At 39.7% G+C, this 20,292-nt stretch overlaps 3 protein-coding genes across 9 annotated transcripts in view; 1 reads left to right on the forward strand and 2 right to left on the reverse strand.

Annotated features, from left to right (window-relative positions):
* The window catches only part of zgc:56585 (15-hydroxyprostaglandin dehydrogenase [NAD(+)]), a 6,456-nt gene extending 2,725 nt beyond the window's left edge, over positions 1-3,731 (forward strand). The window contains exons 1-7 of one of the 5 annotated variants that reach the window (XM_027273861.1): positions 325-484; positions 583-706; positions 1,754-1,860; positions 2,135-2,231; positions 2,447-2,523; positions 3,042-3,199; positions 3,361-3,731. In XM_027273861.1, coding sequence (XP_027129662.1) covers positions 392-484; positions 583-706; positions 1,754-1,860; positions 2,135-2,231; positions 2,447-2,523; positions 3,042-3,199; positions 3,361-3,478 — 774 coding nt within the window. In that variant the 5' untranslated portion in view covers positions 325-391 and the 3' untranslated portion in view covers positions 3,479-3,731. Of the gene's footprint in view, positions 1-324; positions 485-582; positions 707-1,753; positions 1,861-2,134; positions 2,232-2,446; positions 2,524-3,041; positions 3,200-3,360 lie in introns of those variants that run through there. The other 4 variants (XM_027273862.1, XM_027273863.1, XM_027273864.1 and 1 more) reach the window with 4 other exon arrangements.
* A 4,217-nt stretch (positions 3,732-7,948) lies between these two features.
* LOC109139807 (15-hydroxyprostaglandin dehydrogenase [NAD(+)]-like) lies at positions 7,949-11,049 on the reverse strand. The gene is made up of 6 exons (XM_027273732.1): positions 11,046-11,049; positions 10,579-10,739; positions 10,311-10,357; positions 9,983-10,023; positions 8,246-8,331; positions 7,949-8,110 (listed from the first exon to the last, which is right to left on the reverse strand). Exons 1-6 carry the CDS (start codon positions 11,047-11,049, stop codon positions 7,949-7,951), a joined length of 501 nt encoding a protein of 166 aa, XP_027129533.1.
* Positions 11,050-12,490: 1,441 nt separating this feature from the next.
* LOC104924193 (heterogeneous nuclear ribonucleoprotein A/B) lies at positions 12,491-19,489 on the reverse strand. Of its 3 annotated transcripts, XR_002042323.2 has the most exons (10): positions 19,333-19,489; positions 18,290-18,535; positions 17,745-17,913; positions 17,179-17,337; positions 16,056-16,187; positions 15,461-15,569; positions 14,999-15,145; positions 14,056-14,146; positions 13,274-13,350; positions 12,491-12,832 (listed from the first exon to the last, which is right to left on the reverse strand). XR_002042323.2 is itself a non-coding variant. In XM_010737461.3 (9 exons), the coding sequence occupies exons 2-8, from the start codon at positions 18,508-18,510 to the stop codon at positions 14,076-14,078; spliced, it is 1,008 nt and encodes a 335-aa protein (XP_010735763.1). In that variant the 5' UTR covers positions 18,511-18,535; positions 19,333-19,489; the 3' UTR covers positions 12,491-12,832; positions 14,056-14,075. The 3 variants fall into 3 exon arrangements, 2 of the variants coding, with proteins under 2 accessions (XP_010735763.1, XP_027129485.1); XM_010737461.3 differs by lacking the exon at positions 13,274-13,350; XM_027273684.1 differs by lacking the exons at positions 13,274-13,350; positions 19,333-19,489 and adding an exon at positions 19,095-19,113.
* Positions 19,490-20,292: the final 803 nt, after the last annotated feature.

Consider the following 20,292-nt stretch of genomic DNA (forward strand, 5'->3'; position numbering starts at 1 on the left):
TCACTGACGCGGAACATTATTTGTCACTTACAGCATACACCTACATGTGAAGTCAAGGAACATGTAGAAGGTTGCATAAAGTCTTTGAGTGCAAATGTGTCATGCCGTGCTTGGCTAATATTTATTTCATGAAAACATATCATGAATATTATTCCACTTCTTTTCCCCCCCTAAAACTGTAAAGAATTGTTTCCATTCCATTGAACATTTAAACCAGACAAAGAAAATGACTCATGAGACCCCCCTCTACCACACACGGCATGTTTTGACTCGCTGGGTATGTCTTCCCTCCTGGTGGGCGGTGTTTAAGTGTCCATTAAAAACCACAGTCCGTTCTCTCGAGTCATTTTATGCAAGTATCCAGCTGACAGCCTCTGACTGAACTGCAGAAATGGCATTGAATGGCAAAATCGCAGTCGTGACTGGAGCAGCGAATGGAATAGGGAAAGCAATGACGGAGAAGCTCCTCCAAAACGGTGCAAAGGTAAAGATGCGGATACCAGTACAGATTGTGCATTCTTGCACCAGACAAGCAGACAGTGACAGAGCATGTAGTATATCTGATGTTCTTCTCCTGTGCAGGTAACCCTCATAGATGTTAATGAAACTGCAGGAAAGAATTTAATGGAAACCCTCCAGAAAGAGTATGGACAGGGGAAGACTCTGTTCATGAAGTGTGATGTTGAATCAGAGGAGCAGATCAAAGGTAACACACAAACTGTTAGCCCGCTCGTTCATTTGCATAGAGGAATTCTATAGCCGAATTATTCCTTAGTACGAGTATTTATTTAGCATCAGGACATCAAAATATTACATGTACATGGACCTCTTTTGTTCAGCAAATCGCAGTCTGCAAGCACTTAGCTGCAACCAACTTCCAAAAAGAGCCCAACTTAAAATCTATACAAAGTTATAAAGTATGTGTGCCCATCTCATTGGTTCAAAAACTGTTGGGGAGCGGCCCTGGTTTAAACTTGGCTCTCCCTTGTTGGTGCACAGGTTGGTCCCAGCCTCTTGACACTCAGATGCTCCAATCGTCTTCAGCCAGTTTCCTAAAGAGGAGGAAAACCTAAACTCCCCCTTCGATGTTCAGTTGTACCTAGTCATCGATCTGAGACATCTATCTTACAGTATGCCTCACATGATTAACTGCATACTGGACTTTTAGGGGGTTTGACTTTTGACCCTGACTGTATCTTGTCCCTCTTTTTTCAACTGGCTGATAATCAGTTTCATCAATGGATGAAATTATGTTCCAGTAAAGAGATGTTCACAGTGAGCTCACAGGCTTGTTTATAATTTGACTTAAGACGATCAAATGGCAGTTATTCCTTGGTTAGGTGGAGAAACACACCTTAGTTCTGTTGTTCAAGACTTTGCGTTCGTCTAGTTTAGTTGTTTAATTAAGAGTCTCTTGTTTTATTTTTGCCGTCCTGAATCTGATTATTTTGTGTGTGAAAGTATAAAATAAAATGTAAAAACATTTGTTTTGGTTTGACCATTCACTGAATTGAAAGTTATTAAGAAGAGAGTTAATTGTAATTTTAGGTCAGTGAGTGACTAAGGATTATTTTCATTATAAATAAAGCTACACTTATATTCTCTATGTATTAAATATATTAAAGTCTGTAGTATGCAAAGAATGTTGCCACTTTTAAAAAGATTTTGCAACTGTGTGAGCAGGCCATAAACCTTTTTAAAAGAAGAATGTGAATTTGGTTAACTACTAACTGTTTTTTTTTCTTCTCTCGAGATGCCTTTCATAAAACCACTGAAACATTTGGAGGAATAGACATCCTGTGCAACAATGCCGGCATCTTGGATGAGACTCAGTGGGAGAAAACTGTCTCCATTAACCTCGTAAGAAGTAGAAAGATCAACAAGCTGCATCTAGTTGGGATTATACCCATCAATTGTACTCAGCTGTACCGTTTCAACACAAGGGAAATTGCACTACAACATGTTTTCATGTTACAGGAAGATACATTATTTGGCTTCACTTAAATTTTGCAGGTTTTACACTCTTTTCCTTTGCTTCATTTTATGACATCTGGGACACAAAGGACAGTCTGCAGCCAAAGTTTTCACGGACAGGAAAAGAGATTTCTGGTGTCAACTATATTCTGTGTTGTAGGTGGGTGTTATCAGGGTGGCATACCTGGCTCTGGAACAAATGAGCAAGTTGAGCGGAGGTCGGGGAGGGGTCATCATTAATACGGCATCCATGGCAGGTGAAGCCCACAATGTACTGCATATGTGTTCGCCACAAAAGACAACTGCATTCTTTGCATTCCTTAAGAAAAATAAATATATTTTTTTAGTGGATATTACATCCATGCCCTCACGTTTTTCTGTTGCATGAAAATAAGACGACATACACAGGAAATTTATGCACAACTAATTTTTTTAACCCAGTATTGCCCAATATAACCTACGTCCCCCACAGGTCTTGGCCCTCTACCAAGCTGTCCTGTCTATACAGCTACGAAGCACGGAGTGATCGGCTTCACTCGAGCCATGGGGGTAAGGTTTTCTTACAAAATCAAGGGCCTCCTTCCTTCCCAGTGTTTTCTTGTTGGCACTTTGGCTCCGTTACTGTTCTCCTTGACATGTTCTGGATAACGAGTATCAACATTATCTAATGTTAAGTAAAAAATCAAGTGCTAAAAAATGTTTAAAAAAAAATTATATATATATATATGTACAGCATATTTTTAAGATGAAGGAATATGCAAGTATTTGCCAGGTAATGAATGTGCAAGGGTTCACAGTGAGCAGAATATTTTAAATGTGCAAGATATGTTTCGAAACGTAGTAGTCCAGAGGATGTCAAATAAACGGTAAAAGGTGTACGTTAATGTAACACATAGAGCTAGTAAAATGTGATGATGGCTTTTAGGTATGACAGCACCTGGATCCACTGACTTTATTTAATCGTTTGAGTACCAGGTTTGGCACAGTACACAGTACAGAATTCGTTTAAAAAAATTCTATTGAAAATTACAGTTGAAGCTTATTTGTGTGTGTGTGTTTTTCTGTAGGCTGCCTCAGCCGTCTCAGGCTATGGTGTACGAATCAACGCAATTTGTCCAGGATTCGTCCAAACTGACCAATTTTCCAGCATACCATCCAAACTGGGGAAACTCTCCCACATGGCTGATTCAAACCAACAATTAATAGAGAAATTGGGGATATTAACGTGAGTCTTTGCTTGTGGCCTTTTGTCTTGTTTGTTCTGCAGCAGGTTAAGCCCCAATTGCTCCAACATAGACTTCCATGCACATGCTAAATCATGTTATCATGACCATGTATGATACTGTGCACATGCATATTTACTGAAGTCACTCTACTTTATTTCAGTGTGTCTGAGTTGACAGACTCCTTCCTCGAGCTGGTGACAGATGAGACAAAGAATGGAGAGGCCCTCCTGGTGGTCCCAACAAGAAAACAATATGTGACATTTCCTGGATTCCCATAGTGGCTTTGCGCTATGTGTACAGCAGACAACGACTTTTATCTAAAATGTCTTCATGAGTAGTCAATCTGAAGTACATGAAATGTCTGAGCTGTAGTCTTCTATCTTCTCATTCACTTTACTACCAGTTTAACTCATTGCTTTTACAATTACAGTAGCAGTGTTGGGTAGTAATGTATTACTGGTAATAATATTGCTTTCAACAGTAATGAGTAGTGTAATGTACTACTAATATTACAATATTACTTTTTTGTGGTGAATGGTACATGTAATATATAATTGGTACATACAGTATATTAATTAAGCACAAGGGTACTGGACTAAAACATTTTCATATATTGTGATAATGATAATAGACACATTTATTCCTTTTTTTAAAAATTCTGTTCAGTAAGAAGTTTCAACATTTAAAGGAATTATACATTTATAATCTAAAAATAAAATTCAACGTTTTGTTGACATCAGTTGCTGTTTTCATTGATTAACGGTTTCCAATAACCTACCTGCTGCATAATGACATCATCTCTGGATACAACATGAAGACAACAGAACCACAAGAGTGGTCAAAGCATGTCCTTCAAATGGAAAACACAGAATTAACAAAACAAACAAGAACAAAACAAAATCAGGTGGACCTGAGAGGAGTAATTGTCCTGTTGATGACGAGATACTTCGATGAATGACTTACACAGCGCTATACCTCCATCTAGTGGCCGCATGTGCAAATGTGCAGTCTACCTCGTGTTAGTGCTGAGAAAACTTTCTGTTCTCGTTACAGTCATTCCGAAGTCCGTTAGAAATGTGGCAGTTTTATACAACCTTTATAAACCAAGACCCGATCCACCAATAAGATTGCACATATGCCGAATCTCAATGACGCGGAACATTATTTGTCACTTACAGCATACACCTACATGTGAAGTCAAGGAACATGTAGAAGGTTGCATTAGGTTTTTGAGTGCAAATGTGTCATGTCGTGCTTGGCTATCCGTGAACTCACTCTAATCACCCGGATGAAAAAGGATTGAGGTATGTTTACGCAAATACCTCCAAAAAGAGTAGAGCAGATTTGTTTCAAATTTAATAATGCTATTGTTATATTATTTATTTCATGAAAACATTTCATGAATATTATTCCACTTGGTTCTTCCCCCTTAAAAATGTAAATAATTGTTTCCATTTCCTTGAACATTTAAACCAGACAAAGGAAATGACTGGGTATGTCTTCCCTCCTGGTGGGCGGTGTTTAAGTGTCCATTAAAAACCACAGTCCGTTCTCTCGAGTCATTTTATGCAAGTATCCAGCTGACAGCCTCTGACTGAACTGCAGAAATGGCATTAAATGGCAAAATCGCAGTGGTGACTGGAGCAGCGAATGGAATAGGGAAAGCAATGACGGAGAAGCTCCTCCAAAACGGTGCAAAGGTAAAGATGCGGATACCAGTACAGATTGTGCATTCTTGCACCAGACAAGCAGACAGTGACAGAGCATGTAGTATATCTGATGTTCTTCTCCTGTGCAGGTAACCCTCATAAATGTTAATGAAAACTGCAGGAAAGAATTTAATGGAAACCCTCCAGAAAGAGTATGGACAGGAGAAGACTCTGTTCATGAAGTGTGATGTTGAATCAGAGGAGCAGATCAACAACACACAAACACACATTTGAAAAACAAAGTACAGAAGTGGGGGTGGTGTGTAAAAGTAAAGAACAAATTTCCAGTGAACAGATACCAGGAAGCTCACAGACTTGTTTATTATTCCAGTTAAGTTCCTTCCAGTTAAATAAAATCTGTATTGTATTGTATTGATTTGTGGTTTACTATCAGACAAGTGGGAAAATATTTACTCAGATGTAAATCTGAGAATATCTAAAAATATCTATTTTAGGCAGTGTGTTACGTGTACAGGTTTTTGTTTCTCTCTCTCCTTCCTCCCTTTGTCCTTCAGGTGAGAAGGGGAGGATCGGCTGCCACCTGTGGGCTCCAGAAGAGCTGGGGATTGGTTCACCCTCCAGTCACTCGTCCAATCAGAGACGGAGGACACCTTTTAAAAGCCCCTCACTTTTGTTGCTCTTTTTCTCTCTGTCTGTCGTTGCTTGACGACTAACTGATGCTCTGTGAAGGTTTGTGGTGGGGGGATAGAACTGAGGTAAGGCTGGGGTACCCTATACATTCGTGCACACAGAAAGTAATTGTTATCTCACTAGGTTATGGGTTGTTGCCTCTGGTGTATTTTTATTCTTTTCAGATATTTTGGTAGACAAGATAGTCAGGCCTTTTGTTTGCTTTTTTTGTTGCTCCCAGATAAGGTTGAGATAGGCCCTATTTTTTTGTACTTTGGTTATTTTGTTTGGCACAACCCCCACAGTTCTCACATACAAGTTCCCAGCTGACATGGACTTAGGACCTAATAGGTTATCAAAAGTACCCATTGCAGTGGTGAAAGTATCAAACATAAATATAACTTTTAACATATAATAGTACATTGCATTATTCAGAAATGAAGAACATTTGACTAAAACTGCTGAACATAGTGGATAGTGAGGAGGTGGTGGTGACCAAAACAGAGATAAGAAAAAAAGTAAATATCAGAATTCAAAACTCCAGATAAATGATAATAATGTTAATAATATTGCCATGTGTAACTCCCTATCCTAACAACAACCTTTCTGATATTAAAAAGGGGCTAATATATCAATGTTAAGTTTATGACTTGTCGCTGCAGCAAAGTGGTTATTGTAGGTTTAGAAAGGATTCATCATCATCAAACTACCACCACTCTACTTAATAAAGTTTTACTTAGTTACCATCTACTACAAACTAACCAGAACTAATTTTTAGTATTTTATTCAAAAATTGCATTAAATGGCAACATCACAGTGGCGACTGGAGCAGCGAATGGAATAGGGAAAGCAATGACAGAAAAACTTCTGCAAAACCCTCATGAAGGTAGGATTTATTGCAGGACTGTTGTATTAAACTGCAATAATGTACCCAATAATCTAGTAACTGAGTATATATCTGATGTTCTTCTCCTGTACAAGTAGCCCTTATAGATGTTAATGAAACTGCAGGAAAGAATTTAATGGAAACCCTCCAGAAAGAGTATGGACAGGGGAAGACTCTGTTCATGAAGTGTGATGTTGAATCAGAGGAGCAGATCAACAACACACAAACACACATTTGAAAAACAAAGTACAGAAGTGGGGGTGGTGTGTAAAAGTAAAGAACAAATTTCCAGTGAACAGATACCAGGAAGCTCACAGTCTTGGTTATTATTCCAGTTAAGTTAAGTTCCTTCCAGTGAAATAAAAAATAAAATCTTGTATTGTATTGATATGTGGTTTACTATCAGACAAGTCTGACAGACTGTCAGACAAGTGGGAAAATATTTACTCAGATGTAAATCTGAGAATATCTAAAAATATCTATTTTAGAAAGTGGATTTTAAAATTGTTGTTTTTCTTTAAAAATCACAAAAACTTCTAGTGGATTGTCAAAATTGTTGCAGATTAAGTTTCTGGTGAATTCGGTTAGTGGCTTTGTCCTATGTGTACAGCAGACAATGAATTTCAGTTAAAACATCTTCATGAGTAGCAGGAAGTACAAATGTTAGATCTAGTCTAGTGTGTTAAATCAAGTGCGCCCGTATTACAGAATGTATGGCAAATGCATGTAGTCCATGATACACTGTAAAATCCCTTTGATCCATAATTTCTGACAAAGGTTTGTACACTTGATCTCAGGACTGGAGTGAGGATTAGCCAAAGTGTATCAACCGTTGTCAGAAATAGTAGTGGCAGCTCCTTCTTCCTCTGCATGCCACCAGCGGAGCGGGTGTATAGCAACCAGTGTGACTCGACAAATCCTCAAACTCAAAAATGACTTATAGTTAAGTGTATCTCAAGCGCATTCCCCTTGTGGTTAAACGCATGCACTACACAATAATGAACTAATATTTCTTTCTTCGTGAATTTACACATTTCTGTATGTCAAACAATATTCAAATAAAATAATAATTTAAAGCAAAATACATTTCTTAATATGGCTCTTACAGAAATTATGGATCAAAGAGATTTTACAGTAGAGTAAATATTGTACATAATGCCCTTTTCAATTAAAAATAATGAACTTTGTAAATATGTAAATATGCTTTATACTGAGTGAGTGAACAGTCAGGATGGTCATGAGATCAAGTGTACAAACCTTTCTACACTAGATTATCGTTTTGTTTTCTCGAGATCTCGAATTAATTATCTCGTTATCATGGGAAAACAGAGGAAAATTATCTATCTATCTATCTATCTATCTATCTATCTATCTATCCTGTTTTAATAATAAAAGTCTACCAGAATTAATGAGCCATCATCTGTTTTCATGTTGCAAATGGCACAACTCATTTTCCACACAACAGGTCACAGTTTAACACAGCTGAGTACATAACTTAAGGTAATAACATTAACAAAAAAGACTCACTTTAACACACCTGTGATGTCTGACACCTTTTGGACTACACCAGCCAGGTGGGAAAATTGCCCCAGTCTGTTTAAAATGTTGGAGAAGAGATCAGTTTGAACAGGACCTCGGCAAACTGCATTGATCCGCATTCCATAGCCTGAGACGGTAGAGACAGCCTAGTAAAGACACACACACATAATTAGGCTTCAATAGCTTAAAGGTACAATGGTAAATACAGGCAATGAAAGCAAAAGAAGTCAAGCAGGTAATTAATGTCTTTATCAATGAACTTCATAGTAAGAAAATCTTACTGCCATGGCTCGAGTGAAGCTGACCACTCCATGCTTGGTGGCTGTATAGATAGGACAGCTTAGTAGAGGGCCGAGACCTGAGGGGCGTAGGTTATATCAGTTTTTAAAATATGGCAAAACAAAATCCCTGTTAAGATTTTCTTGTTTTCCTGCAGAAATGTACCTTTAAATATAATAATAACTAATGAAGCAGCAATTTTGAAGTGACTAAAACGTGTCAGATGAGTTCAGAAAATTACATGACTAACTTAAACACTAACTGAAACACTCTGAGCGAGATGAATTAATCTCACTCTCCATCGCTCAGGGTGGCCCCTGTGTGTTTAATTGAGCCACCCTTTAGGACCGGCCAAAAAATCCTGGACTGAGAACTGGTGAAAAACTGTTTTAATCTCTAACTCCACATTTCAGTAATACATCGTTCAAAGTCTTGTCACGTGTTTTCAGCAACTATTTTCCAACATATTTAATGTATTTTGAAAGAAAACTCAGAATTGCCTTTACATGGACTTTAAAGATATATATATATATATATATAATGTTTGTGGATATATATATATATATATATAATATATATCTATATATATATATATATATATATATAATATATATATACACTACCAAAAGTTTGGACACACCTTCTCATTTAATGTTTTTTCTTTATTTTCATGACTATTTACATTGCATATTCTCACTGAAGACATCAACGCTATGAATTAACACATATGGAATTATGTAGTGAACAAAAAGTGTGAAATTACTCAAAACATGTTTATATTTTAGATATTCCAAATAGCCACCCTTTGCTTTGTTGACAGCGCTGCAAACCCTTGGCCTTCTCTTTATGAGCTTCATGATGTGGTTACCTGAAATGGTTTTCACTTCATAGGTATGCCTTGTCAGGGTTAATATGTGGAATATCTTGCCTTCTTAATGAGGTTGGGACCATCAGGTGTGTTGTGCAGAAGTCAGGTTGCTAAACAGCTGACAGCTCTATTTGACAGCTGTTAAAATTCATATTATGGCAAGAATCAATCAGCTAAGTAAAGAGAAACGACAGTCCATCATTACTTTAAGAAATTAAGGCCAATCAGTCTGCAAAATTGCAAACACTTTGAATGTGTCCCCAAGTGCAGTCGCAAAAACCATCAAGCTCTACGACGAAACTGGCTCACATGAGGACCGCCCGAGGAAAGGAAGACCAAGAGTCACCTCTGCTGCTGAGGATAAGTTCATCCGAGTCAGCCTCAGATGTCGCAAGTTAACAGCACCGCAAATTAGAGCCCAGATAAATGCCACCCAGAGTTCTAGGAGCAGACACATCTCTACATCAACTGTTCAAAGGAGACTGTGAGAATCGGGCCTTCATGGTCAAATAGCTGTTAGAAACCACTGCTAAGGAAATGTAACAAGCAGAAGAGATTTGTTCGGGCCAAGAAGCACAGGGAATGGACATTAGACCAGTGGAAATCTGTACTTTGGTCTGACGAGTCCAAATTTGAGATCTTTGGTTCCACCCACCGTATCTTTGTGCGATGCAGAAAAGGTAAACGGATGCTCTCTACATGCATGGTTCCCACCGTGAAGCATGGAGGAGGAGGCGTGATCGTGTGGGGGTGATTTGCTGGTGACACTGTTGGGGATTTATTCATTCACACTGAACCAGCATGACTACCACAGCATCCTGCAGCGACATGCCATCCCATCCGGTTTGCATTTAGTTGGACCATCATTTATTTTTCAACAGGACAATGACCCCAAACACACCTCCAGGCTGTGTAAGGGCTATTTGACCAAGAAGGAGAGTGATGCAGTGCTGCGCCAGATGACCTGGCCTCCACAGTCACCTGACCTAAACCCAGTCGAGATGGTTTGGGATGAGATGGACCGCAGAGTGAAGGCAGAAGGGCCAACAAGTGCTCAGCATCTCTGGGAACTCCTTCAAGACTGTTGGAAAACCATTTCAGGTGAGTACATCATGAAGCTCATCGCGAGAATGCCAAGAGTGTGCCAAGCAGTAATCAAAGCAGAGGGTGGCTATTTTGAAGAATCTAAAATATAAAATATGTTCATGTGCTCCAGAGCCAGGTAGGTAACCCTGACAACACCCATCTACATTACAGAGTTGTTATTTTGGCATTGATGTTTACAGCATATTTTGCAAAACATGTCTCATTCTGTCTTCTATTAAATAGTTGAAAATAACCCTGCATTTAAGTGCACATTGGGAAATGTAAGGACATCTTAAGGGTTTTATGTAGTGTTTTGTAGGTAAGTAGATACTTATAATCTGACCTGGATGGGGGTCACAGTACTGTATAAAACAAGGTTACAAGGTTTATGGAGACAGTTTTCTCCCACTGACTCTCATTCAGGATGCCGGCATTGTTGCACAGGATGTCTATTCCACCAAAAGCCTCTATAGTTTTCTGCAAGGCAGCGTAAAGACAGAAAACAACACTGTTTGTTGTTAACTTCCAATTGAACTCTGGCACTTACATGTCCATATTTGCAACTTTATATTATGCTGCTCGTTATACATTAAAACTTGTTTTTAATCCTTCTTGTTTTGATCAATATTCTTGATTTTAACCTCTTACATGTGAAAATTTAAACAACTGGTGCAGCACTTCAGTACTACTTGCCAGGGAAAGTGCCAAAATTCAGTACCAAGGACAGCAGGCAAAAAAAAACAAAACTGTATTCTTATTGACTGACTGTCAGTGCATTACAAGTGTGCGAGGTGAACGTGATAACCACTACACTAGAAAAAGTGTAGTCGCAGTAATCGTATGCTCACCCATTTATTGAAACCATTCATGTATTTTAAAGTGAAATTGTGTTATACCAGAAAACTACTACGATGCCTTTAGTCTGGTTCATTATGTTCCACAAGGACATGTGGACATGTTTTTTTATTTCCTAGCACCACCATCTAATGGGAATTTCCTTTTGAACATAACTGCCAAATTAACAGCTGGATTTTAATGCAATGGATATGATCCTCAGAAGCTGAATCCTAATTATAAACTTACTTTTCTCCCAAATCTTCTGTCACAATGTGCTGACAATTGTTTTTGGTATTTGCTTTCACAGGAGTATGGACCTTAATGTTTGTGACCCAACCACCCTTAGATTAACACAAGTAAAAAATGAAGTTGGCTCATATTGTAAAATTAGATTTATCGTTGTATTTAAGTTTTTATTTTATTCCTTAAGTCAGAACAGGAAGTATATTTTAACGGGACACCTTGGCTATAATATGACTGTTTATATTGATGGAGTGATGTGAAGTGAAACCATGTCGCGATGTATGACATTGGTCAGTGTTGAGTTGTCCTACTGTAGAGATAGACATTAAAGTATTCAATGTTAGAAAAAGCTGTCCCCTTGTGTTTGCACCCAAAACTAAGTTAATTCAGTAAAAGTGAATCTTAGTTAACGGCAAGAGTAACCAGCGTTACGATATTAATACCGATCAGAGGAAAAGCCTTTTGAACTGCAAAAGTTCAAATTCTGCATTAACACACTTCATTTGGACAAGAATCATTTCCTTACGCACTTAAAAAATAAAATAAAAAATATCCTGAAAACCGAGTATCAGAATTAAGAAATTAAAGACTGAGATTTAGTTTGATCACAATTAACAGTAACATTAAGCATTAGAAATACACAGATCATTAAAAATGTGAATGTTTATTACTAATAAAATTGCCAGACACTAGCTGCAGACTCCAGTTGCCTGAAGTCTATCCAGAAAACAAAACTAAGCAGACATTTAAATTCCATTTTTTAAAAACCAACGGCACTTGACGAACAAACTAAACATAGAAACTTAAACAGTTTGCTTGTTATTTTAAAAAGGTATGTAGATTAAAACAGGAAATCCAGTTACGTGTGGTGTAGTCGCTTTCCACCACATCACATACCACATATCTGTATGCTTTCAGATGTTAAGCTCCCTGGTAAATATCCAGGACAACATGGAAGGAAGAAGCTTGTAGACAATGGTTTGGGTTTTTAGGAAGTCTAACTCTTGATTCCACATGAACAGGAGGAAAATATATAAAATGGGGCAGTTACCTTTTTAAAAAAGTTATTCAATTTAACATTCTTACAGATCATTGGATTGTGTGGCTATAAAACAAATCAATATTGCAGTTTGACTTAACTGAATTCTAATCCTAAACCCATTCAAACACTTTAAATCTTCCACCCCAGAGCCTGGAAGCATCAGAACAAAAGTTACTGAAAATGGTTTTTATTTGTCAAAAAAGCTCCTTTACAGCGCCATGATTTTCAACCTGTAAAGCCAGCAAACATGTAAAATACACGCCTTACAATACATTAGAATCAAAACAGGTACCAAAAAGTACAGTAAAAATTACACTTCCATTGACAGGAAATGTGGAGGGGAAGAAAAAAAAAAAAACAACAACAAAGGGAAACGTAAAACCTAAAAATGATAGGATTTAAAAAAAAAAAAAATGGAAAAGTTACATTTCGGGTGTTTTCTGTACAAATGGTCTTCTGTCATAAAAGAGGTCGAGTCATGCCCAGTGTGTCCGTCCAGGCCTCACTGGCGTCCTGAGGGAGGAGAAACATTTTGTTCAATCACACCTTTTTCCATTTTAAACACTAAAGATCAAATAAGTTACTGACAAGATGTGGCCTTTACAAGTTATTTTAAAAACATACCCAATGCTACTCTTCAGCTCAAATGTGATTATAACCGCTACACTGACTTCGATTGAACGGATATTGGAATTTAGTCGAGTTTGAGCCTAAGGCCAGATTCAGATGAGACCTGGCATTGCAGTTAACAGGTTTTTTTCACCATTTCATCTGAATGCCGCTTGCTGTGTTTCGGATGTACCGAAATAAACACAGGCAGATAAGTTGAGCCAGATTCAACTTTTGGAGAAAAGCAACCCGGCGTCACACTGGCCAATCCGACAAAATCTTTCCACACTCGGTCTGAAATGCCACTGAAACTGAACGCGATCCAGATGGAGTTCATGGACTAACCTATGATACTCTCCCAGTTGTGTTCTGGCTTGGTTTATTTCGTGGACCCAGCTTCTACGTCTGGCCCGCAGTCTGTGCTGCAAAATAGTGACACGAAGAAGTTCCCATTGGTTTGTGTCTGAAGGTTTGAGATAGATAACGAGCAGTGGTCGGGTGACAGACTATTAACTTATTATCTTGTCACATTTTAACTCAACTAATCACAGATGTATGAGCGATACGTGCTTGAATGTGAAGACGCAGCAGGCTGAAACTACATTACAAGAAAACAAACTACAGAATTACAAGAAAGGCAAAACTTATTTTAAATGTCAGCGTTTAAAATGTAGTTATTTGACAGCATACATTTAATTTGATTTTGGTTTTACATGTCATCTTTGTCCTAATTGCCACCTTGCTTTGACATTTACGTATTAATGTAGAGAGGGAGGGCTACAGCCCCAGGTATATTTATTTGTTTAACAGACTAATATTTCTGAAGGTAGCAATGATTAATTCACTACTCATGCTACTACTCAGTACTCACATCTCTACGATCTACTGTCTGTAGTAAGGGACGCGCCATGTAGAGATAAGTACAGAAAAATAAAGATTAAAACGGGCTAGAGTGGAGTAATACAGAAATTAAAGAAAAATGTCATCTCCAGCCAAGTTTAGTCTAGATCAGACACCCTTATAGTTTCTGTGGATATCCTGCTTTAAAAACTCAACTTTGATTGTCTGAGCTTCTAGACTACACGGCACTATGTATAGGAGGGTAGTTGGTTAAAGTCATGGCATACCTTACACTACCATGTGATCATCAGTAGGGCTTGTAGCTGGTCTGGTGTGCTCCCCGCCTTGGGGTTTTCCCGTAGCTGGCATTGCCCTGGTCTGTGGGGCAGAGGGGATAGGGATTAGTTTCAACTATTACATTATTCATTGACTAGATAAATCAAACAACAAAGCACTTAATGTGGAAAATGCTGGACAGATTAACTGGTATGTAAATTAGTTGCAGTCCTACTGCTCAGCGTTGAGTAATAATTAAACACTATGAATTTCATGTCTGTGTTAGAGTCAGGATGTTAAACTCTAAGTTAAGAGTGGAAGCAGCAGGAAACTGCTGGCCTGGATCTGTACCAAGTGAAGGAGAAAAAAAATTAGATAGATAGTCCTCTAAAGTGGACTTGTTTGTACAGGAGGGGGCGTTACATGCTGCAATCACAAACTGTTTATACATCTGCCCATCATTTCTGTGCCGTGTATCCATACAGGCACGGCAATACAAAATCTGGCCACCCCACTGTTATGAAAAGACTTCAGAAAGCTTTACACAGTCAATGTGTCCAGTTGCTGCATGCCAAGAAATGCACTACACAACTTTCTCTGAAAACAATTCTTATTTTTTCATTAGTTTCTGTTCAGCTATGAAATACATGTTGGTGAGTTTCACAAGTGTGTTAGTGTGGGGGGATGTTTCCTCAACCAAACAAAGATTCCTCCCCAGTCTGATTATTTTTCTGTCAATAGACTAAATCACTACAGCTCGAAATAAATAACCCTTTAAAAACAGACTGATATTACAGATATGACTTATTCCTCCACAATTAGTCAGAAGGATTTTAAACTTTAAAGTGCCACTGCTCATTTAAGTACCACTATAAATGAATGTAATTTAGAATTATTAAGACAATGAGCCCCATGTAACTGATCTACCCTAAGCCTGTTTCTTTGTGTACTTACTGTAATCATATCCAGGACCGTATCCATAGTAACCAGAAGAGTAGTCGTAGTTACCATAGCCGCTGTATCCACCATAGCCATAGCCTTGGTTACCATATCCCTGGTTCCAGTAGTTTCCGTAGCCCTGGTTCCAGCCCTGGTTCTGACCTGAGAGACAACCAGCAGAGTTCACATGAAGGATTCAGTCTGAGCCTGAAAACGACTTCTGTCAGTACTATACATGAACAACAACATTTTTTATTTTACCCAAAACAAAAGTCACTAAAAAGGAATGTGACAAATTTGTAATCCGCGTCGGTGCGGTACATCAAGCAAGTGAAAACTATGGCTTTTGTTTTGAGGTGATTGCTCTCATTGACGTCAGAGCTTTTGCTTTTATTTTTTTTAATTTATTTTGACAGTGCTTTCTGCTACAAGACCTGTAAAAAATACAAAGTGAGGGTGCGAATGCCTCTTCATTACCTCCACGTCCACCCCTGCCTCCTCCCCGGCCACCATATCCGCCACCACGTCCCGCTCCATACTGCTGCTGTTGGTACACCTCCTTGGGCTGGGCGATCTTCAGCTCGCACTGTGGGAGAGACAGTCACATTTTAAAACTGGATGCAACAAAGGTGGAAAATGCGATGAAAGGCAGAATGGATTTGTGGCACAGAAGACATTTTGACAGCAGGAAACTTGCAGTTGAATTCATGATTCATTCATTCTTGATTTTATCAAATATTTGCATACAGTGTTCATGTGCAAAGTAACTACAGGCATCAGATACATGTGAAGGTCAAGACTATAAAAATGGAAATACTTTGAAGTCATTTCAGTTTGATACTGTAACATTGATACAGTAAATAAACATTTTTTCTAGCAGCTACCAGCAAATACTTCCAGGTCACGGTGCAACATGCTGTCCTCAAAAATTAATTCATTATGATCCTTTGTCAAGTTCATTTGTGGTGGGATAAAGACACGATGCCTCAAAGACAGCGGCAGACTGGGGGGGTTACAGATCAGATCAACAGATCACACTGCAGGGTCCTGCGTGAGGTGCATGTGTAATTACCCTGCTGCCCTGGATGTTGTGGTATTTCTTCTCCAGACACTTCTTGACGCTGGCTTCATCTTTGTATGTGATGAAGATGAAGCCCCTCCTTTTCTTTGACTTGGGGTCAATGGGAAGCTCAATTGTTTCAATCTGAAAGGAGAAGAGGGTGGAGATGATTTTGTTAAAAAGCTTGATTTAAAAAAACAAAACAAAAAAAAAAAACACACCCTCATCACGGATGGAACGTCAGACTTATTCTGTCTGACAGCAGAAACAGTCTGACTGAGCTGACTGTTGCGGCTGTGCAATATGATGCTAGAACGACTTCAAGCGCTCATTTTGTTGTGATGCAGGAAATTTACATAAAGGAAACAAACGAACATGGAGCAGAGTGAACGTGACACATGGGGAAAACTGCAAACACGAGTCCTGCCAGCCAAGACAAGAAGAGCGTGTACGTGAAAGAGGGGCTACCTCTGTCAAATGGTAAAGTTACAGGCATGAAAGGTCTGAGACGGTGGTCATTTTATTTAAACTATAGATTGAATTAATAGAAACTGTGGTATATTGTTATCTGGATTTAAAAATCAGAGATACGATTTTGGCTTTTGTCGCACGGCCCTGTATTTTCCATTCAATCACATGACCAACATTTAGACTCAGCTTTTCTAAACTAGAACTTAACGTTTTCTAAATGACTGCTCCATGTAAAGACAAAGACTTTTAGAATAAACATTTTCCCCCATTCAATACAGATGAGGCATGGCGAGTGACAGAAAGTAGGAAGATAACGTGTTTGAATCAGCCACTTCTTGATTAGCCAGTGGCTTTATTACAAATTGAGCTCAAGGATTAGAGCCCATGATAAAACATGGCTGTGAAGCAGTCAGGATTAAAATTAAATAAAACATCCTGCTTTCAGGATTCTGTAGTAATGCATGCACTTAAACGTGGCTACTAAAGCAAACAGACCTCCAGACATTAAACTAATTTCAACCTGGAGTTGACCACTAACAAACACCATCTTTGCAGGTTGCTCTCTTAAAACACTTGACTACACATAACTGAGCATTCAAGGCTACACGGGGAAAAAAAATGGAGGTCTGCTGTGTTTTTCATGGCTTCATCTCGTAAAACTGACCTCTCCAAAAGCACCAAAATATTCCCTGATGGTGTCCTCTGTTGCCTCGGGGATCAACCCCCCAACAAAGATCTTCTTGACGGGTTCCTTCTTCATTGCCATCGCCTTCTTGGGGTCAATTGGACGTCCGTCCAGTCTGTGATCCTTCTGCTCCAGTACCTGCAGACACACATGTGTTATAGTTGGCGTGGAGTGCTAGCACAAAGCATTTGTCTACAAGCCAATTATGAGCAACACAAAAAGACATACAACTACCATCTCGCGGTAGCAGTCTGTTAACTACAACCAAATTAAATGCCAGTCACAACACGCTAATCAGATGCATCAGCTAGTAGCAGGTTTTGCTGACATGAAATCCTGCAGCGTGCGCAGAGAAACAATGCGGATCGCTCTTGCGTGCAGAGAATCTAATTACCCAAATAATTCAAATAACTAACAAAGACCCCGCTGTTAATCGTGTTACACTTCCACAGAGTCACGTCTGTGCTTTCCCAATCGGATCATGATAGAACTAACTGAGCAGACAACTTCAGTGACGATACGTGTGAAACAGCAGAGTGACAGACCTTGTCGACGCTGGAGGAATCTTTGAAGAGAACGAAGCCGAAGCCTCGGGACCGGCCGGTGTTGGAGTCCATCTTGATGGTGCAGTCTGACACCTCGCCGAACTTGCTGAAGTAATCCTTCAGGTCTTTTTTACTCGTGTCCCAGCTGAGGCCGCCCACGAACATTTTACTGCAGACACAGAGTGGAACATCATGCCGTTTCTTTCATACTTGTTTGGAACAGTTATTGCACATGTAGATACTGAAGACAGATTTGTTCTTTAATTTCTATACTTCTATGTCTAGAGATATATGTATCTATTCAAGCCATCTTACTGTCTCAGCTATGATTTTGCCCTCTGCTCGTTCCTTCTCTACCCTCTGACCTCCCTGTTGCCACTTCCACAGTACGTTCAAACACAAGTTTGTTATGCCTCATCATCCTGCTATTACATGGTGCTGTCTTCCTATGTTAATCAGCCACGTTTTGTGTTTTAATATTACTACATTTTTACTACCAAGTCCTCATTGATATGGGGCGAGACACATCTCCCTCTCTCACTCACCCAGCGTCCTCCTCTCCTTTGCTGGCATCGATTTTGCCTCCATCCGTGCCGTTGTCCTGGCTGTCCTGCCCGTCCTGGTCGTCCTGCTCGTCTTGACCGTCCTGACTATCCTGGCATTCCTCTCCGATCATCAGCTCCTGCTCGGCTCCGTTCTGGTCCTCGTCTCCCTCGTTGCCGTTCTGGTCTGATGTCTCCATGAGGAGAGTCTCGGCGTCTGCCATTCTGACGGTGGGCTCTTCGAGAAGACTGAGAAGGGACAAAAGCAAACAATAAGAGACTGTCTCATTACATCTTTGATACTTATTCCCACCAGTTGGAGGGACAGAAAGTACAAAAACCAGCGAGCACAAAGTGGACATGTGGAGCCAGAGAACAGCATGAATCATAACTGAGTACCTAAAAATGGCATTTGATGGAAACCAGTGAGTGCTAATAGGAAGCTATACTGACTGGGGCTGCTTTAATGGTGAGGCTACTTCATCTTATTCTTTATTTTTGAAAATGTTAGCGCACACTTCATATTTTTTTAGCAGAAATACAAACGCATCAGCACCAGTATAATAATAGTTGTGGCTCACACACACAGGGTGGTGTGTTCAGGTGCACGCTGAGCATGAACCCGGCGTGCTCTCTGTTCAAGCGGACCGCGCTTTGCTTCGTTGCCGCTCGGAGCACAGCGCAGGCCCACAGGCTAACAGCTAGCCACGCTGAACCCGAATTAAAAACACTCAATTAAAAAACCAAAAACAAACCCCAGCGTGTGAAATCAAACACAATCCAAAAGTTAAGCGCTTTTACAGCGCACCTCGTGTATTTGATCCTTCAGTCGATGGACTCAGCGGGAATAACCCGCGCTAACGTTGCTAGCAGCGCCGTTAGAGGCTAACGGACAGGCTAGCTGTATTTACCGCTAACGAGCGCGACAGTTTGCGGATAAACACGAGGCGGAGGACGGGGAGCACGGAGCAGGTGACCGCGGTGCGAAGCTCCAGCCGCTCCCTGTGCGTCTGAGCTGAAACGTTAAGAGAAGAAAGCAGGCTTACTTTAAAGGGGGATAAACCGGAGACGCCGACTCGCTGCTCAAAATGGACACTCTCCAAATTCGCCGCTAACTCGTGGCAACATATATACGACCGGATGTGGCCAGACGTTTGAGGACGTCCTAATGACGAAGCCTGTGATTGGACCGGTGGGTCACTCGCGCGGATAAAGACGTCACCTTATTGGCTGATTGGCTGGCGCAACTGATGACAAACAAACGTCCTTCCGGTGTTTCCTCTCGCCGTCTCTGACAAAAACGCTACTTTAATCCCGTGTGCGCGGTTTTAAACGAACCGTTTGATAAAACATATTCATAGTTTCCGCGCCTTTGTTTTGAGGAGCAAATCTCTCAGGCAGCCTCGAGGGTGAAAGTGCGGGGTTTCATCTGCCTGCGTAGTTTCTATTTCCAGTAACGACAACAGAGGACAGTGAACGTACCACGGCAGACACACGGACACAGATTCAAAATGTTGTGAATAATAAATAAATAAATAATGCTCGCATAGAAATGAGTCACAGAGGAAGATGGTTCATGTTTTGTTATTGTCTCTTCCAGTAATACCTGAAGCGGCAATCTTCTATCAGTCCAATAATCCTCTTTACCGCCACTATTAACCAAACATTTGCCAATAAGCTTGACTGCTAATGAATCTTCCGACAAAGTAACTCTTTTCAAAAAACTTTACTTTAAAAGCAAAAAACAAAGTTACAAGATTCAAAAAACTGTGTTGCTCCTTAGGCTGCTTAACCATATCTGATGTTTAAGTGGCTGTGACATCACTAACAATCAACCTAAAGGAGCATTTCAAACATTTTACAACTAAATTGTTAAACACTCTCAAAACTGTCATTATGGCTCTTACAGTTGTGTTTATTTTTATTGCAAAATTGACCTCAAGTTTAATTAAACAGAGTCATTAAAAAGTCTTACTTATAACCTTCTGATGCATGTAGACGCTCGG

Source organism: Larimichthys crocea, chromosome XXII, assembly GCF_000972845.2.
Source record: "Larimichthys crocea isolate SSNF chromosome XXII, L_crocea_2.0, whole genome shotgun sequence".
Lineage (NCBI taxonomy): Eukaryota > Metazoa > Chordata > Actinopteri > Sciaenidae > Larimichthys > Larimichthys crocea.

Coding starts and splice junctions, on each gene's coding strand:
- LOC109139807 (XM_027273732.1), bottom strand. Junction 10,358..10,578: donor AAACTGTCTCCATAAACCTT/GTAACCTTGTTT, acceptor TCTGTAATGTAG/ATGGGTGTTGTCAGGGTTAC. Junction 10,024..10,310: donor GCTCTGGAGCACATGAACAT/ATTTTATATTTT, acceptor AATAGCCCTTAC/ACAGCCTGGAGGTGTGTTTG.
- LOC104924193 (XM_010737461.3), bottom strand. CDS start 18,510: ATGGCAGACGCCGAGACTCTCCTCATGGAGACATCAGACCAGAACGGC. Junction 17,338..17,744: donor ATTCCTCCAGCGTCGACAAG/GTCTGTCACTCT, acceptor GTGTGTCTGCAG/GTACTGGAGCAGAAGGATCA. Junction 15,570..16,055: donor ACAACATCCAGGGCAGCAGG/GTAATTACACAT, acceptor TCTCTCCCACAG/TGCGAGCTGAAGATCGCCCA.